The sequence below is a fragment of the Propithecus coquereli genome, unplaced genomic scaffold, assembly GCF_000956105.1.
Source record: "Propithecus coquereli isolate 6110/MARCELLA unplaced genomic scaffold, Pcoq_1.0 Scaffold48, whole genome shotgun sequence".
Classification (NCBI taxonomy): Eukaryota; Metazoa; Chordata; class Mammalia; order Primates; family Indriidae; genus Propithecus; species Propithecus coquereli.
The window spans coordinates 6,510,150-6,513,809 of NW_012150618.1; the positions used below are offsets into that span (position 1 = coordinate 6,510,150).

At 35.8% G+C, this 3,660-nt stretch overlaps 1 protein-coding gene across 1 annotated transcript in view; it reads right to left on the reverse strand.

Annotated features, from left to right (window-relative positions):
• UTRN (utrophin) overlaps positions 1-3,660 on the reverse strand; it is a 522,534-nt gene that overhangs the window by 456,359 nt on the left and 62,515 nt on the right. The window contains exons 19-21 of the mRNA XM_012655520.1: positions 2,602-2,843; positions 2,258-2,438; positions 637-782 (exon numbers count right to left, since the gene is read on the reverse strand). Coding sequence (XP_012510974.1) covers positions 637-782; positions 2,258-2,438; positions 2,602-2,843 — 569 coding nt within the window. The remainder of the gene's footprint in view (positions 1-636; positions 783-2,257; positions 2,439-2,601; positions 2,844-3,660) is intronic.

A 3,660-nucleotide genomic window follows, 5' to 3' on the forward strand; every position in this document is an offset into this window, starting at 1 on the left:
TAAACAGACATTTCGTATAATATTACAAAATTTTGTCTTGACTTTGTTCTAAACATTCTAACATATTCAAAATAACAGGGCGATGTCACATATAAGCTCATGAAAAACATAGGCATAATCAAAAAAGCTAAAGCTTTTCCTTTATGAGTTGTTGTGTGTGGGCAACATAATGTATTCGCAACACCAAAAACCACTGGAACAACACATCCAGTGTGGGCAGAGTGTGCAGTGCCCAATGGCTGGTCTTTTTTATCTAATAAAATAGTGCAGAACCTGATCTACTCAACTCAATGATCAGGGAAGCATTTTTATTCAACACAGAAAAAACCATAAATCAATTCAACTGATAGTCCTCATTTTATTAAAGGTATTTTAGCAGATTATGAACAGGTTGAGAATCTTAAGCTAATTACAATAGGAGAACATATGCTTTTCTTCTATTAAAAATATTTAATGACTATCTTTTCTTTTATCTGAGATCCTACATTACAGTACTAACCTTCAAATGATAAGATATTTTTGGACCAGCTTTGACCAAAATGACCAATTTTTTTAAAACTCTAGTAAAACACTCCAAAATATGTAATATGAGATATTATAAATTCTAGAGTTTTAACATATATTAATATATCTTACCTTTTTTTCTTGCAGGGCCTTCTCTACCTTGGTAAGATCATTAAGGACATTCAGAGATGTCTGGGCCTTACTTTCTGAATCACTTAACATATCTTTCAGTGTTTTCAATGTTTCCAAATATTCATGTCCAGGTTGGCTCTTCAGTTCTGCTTTTTTAAAAAATATTTATTTTGAGAAAATAATGTTAGGAGCCTAATATTATCATATATACCATTCATCTTCTATATATAATAAGTGAATTCCAATACATAATATGTGAGACCCCATGATTAAAATTAAAAAGAGTCTCTGTTAGTTAATATAATAGATCATTCCATTGGCATTTCTAAGAGTCAGACAGTGATTTCATTCCTGCGGATGTTGACTTTTGAAATATTGACTAACCCACTATCATTTTTCTTCATTTCATCATGATGAAATGTCTCTCTTCTGAATATGGAACAACAATGTCCCTTTTGTCCCATATAATCTCCTCTTCCCCATTAGCTACACAAAGAATAAAAGAAAGCAAAGATCCTCTCAAGCAGTCTTCCTGTAAACTCAAGCGTGTAGACAAACCCATCTACAGCGTAGTGGACGTTATACAGAAATGCTGCAACCAGGCCGCCACAGGTACTCTGGGAAATAATGACTGCAAAAGCCAGCTGGAACGGTGTCTACATCAGTCACTAACATAAAAATAACTTACAAGTAACACTTGTGTGGAAAGGAAGTGAGTTCATTTGAAGCACAAAGAGGTGACATCAACTAGCAGCAAAAGTTAAACTGCCTACTGAGCACTGTCAAAAATGAAAGCATAGTTTGTACCAGGAAACTGAGAAAGAGGTATTCTCAAAGATTTATTTCACATTCTAGGTTAACTGGATTCAATAAACAAAGACATGGTGTCCAAACACCTTTCCGGAAGAAAGGCAACATGGCACATTTGCCTAACATACACACATAACAGATTCTTCAAGCCATTATACAATCTACAATTGCTGAAGTAAGGGTATGGTTACATGTAGAGCTTTTTAGCATGTGCAACCCATAGCAATACACAATACAACACAATTCCCAACCTAAACAGCAGCTAGGGAGAAAAATATGTAATATGAGGGTCAAGCTTTCAAAATCTCTAACAGTTAACTTCTCAAAAACAAGTACATTCTGAAACCAAGAACTCTAAAATTTTTCAGATTCTGAAACAGGAACATGATTTCTTTTAAGAGACATGATGGTATGGCTAAAACTTTAACCATTTTTGAGAAAACAGAAGTAAGCGAACATTCTTTTTAGTCCTACTACAAATAATATATTAAGTGACTTTCTCAACCTTAACCAAACTAAAAAACAGCAGCACCTATTTCTCTTAAAAAAAAAAAAAAAACTGATTAAAAGTCATTATATCCTATTCACACAATTCTAGAGCATGTGAAAGCTGTTACAAACAAGTGTGAATCCAGGGAAAAGTCTTGATATGGTATACTTTAAGGCAGGCACAGAGAAAAACAGAGTGAGGCTAGCGCAAAAAAATCCATATTCTAAAGGTCTGCATGTTAGGACTAATTGTTAAATTAAGGCAAACTGAGAGAGGAGATATTAAAGTCATTGAATAAGAAAACCAAAGGAATGGGTTTACCATTCTCTAGCTGTTGCTGACGATCCTCTAAAGCCCGTTGTACAGCTTGGTAACGGCCCAGAAATCTATCAAAGCCTTGCTGGACAAAATCCGGGGCAGAAGGCCGAGACTTCAGAGCCAAGCAGCTCTCGCGCGCCATTTCAATTTTGGGGTTGAGGCCAAGGAGATTTGTCAATTCCCGCTACGGAAGAGAAATATGGTCACATAACTCACTGAAGAAGAACATCCTCACAGAGAGATAATCAAAGCAGAATTAACTTAAAGTTCATTGATACGAGAAGCACCCTCCTTAAATACAGGACTGGGATAGAATTCTTTCACCTTCCAGATGGTTGGCTCTTTACCTGACAGGAATCCTTCAAATTTGTCAAGGACTGCTGGGGAGATTCAGAAAAGGGAGTGCGTTTCATCCACTCCTCCTTTGTCTTTATGACCTTTTCAAGCTCTTCAAGCTGCTTAAAATAAGCGTTTATATCTTCCTGCAGCTGAATCTTTCTTGCCAGATCTTCCAAACGCTGAGATACATTCTTCCATTCTGCTAAAACCTTCTCCAGAACATTTTTTATTTCTTCAGTAGGAAGACCTTCTATGCAGACATGAAAAATAAACAGACATTTCATATAATATTACAAAATTTTGTCTTGACTTTGTTCTAAACATTCTAACATATTCAAAATAACAGGGCGATGTCACATATAATGATCACTTCCGTAAGTTCTTTCTAACACAACAAAAAACTATAATGATACACTTAAAAATAATTATGTTTAATTCTTTGACCAAAGAAGGAGGGCATCTTAAGAAAGCGGGTCAGGAGTAGTGTGGCTGTCGCAAAAGGCCCATCAGCAGAGCTTTAGCCATCGCCTTTTCTACAGAACGTGTGTTTCCATCCTTGGGATGGTACCACTCTGCTAGTTTATAATCTGAGCTAAGGAAATAAAATTAACTGCCCCCGATCTGTCTGGGGCTCTGATATCAGAAGGTAGATCTTCTGTCATAAAAAAAAGACAGCTGGCTAGAAAAACTAGGAGGCATCTCCAGCGTTTGGTGACCAAACCACAGTGTCATGTATGTTGCAGACTCAATGGCAAGAAAGAATTCCTTTTGCTGAGAAACAGCCTGCTGAGTGAAGAAGGAACATTAGCCAGCAGCCAGGTCCAAGAAGCATCAGCGAACCTACTGGGTACGTTGCACATAGATAAGCAAATATCAAAATATCGAGGCACTGTATACAATATCTACTTTATAAAAACATTTTTTAAATGCCATTATTTTTATTACTGGAATCTTAATTTTGTTTGTCTCACATTTTTGAAAGGCAGAAAATGTTCCTAGAAATGATAAAGCTATATATAATAATAGGTTTTATCATGGTCCTTAGTATACAATACTATCAAATCCTT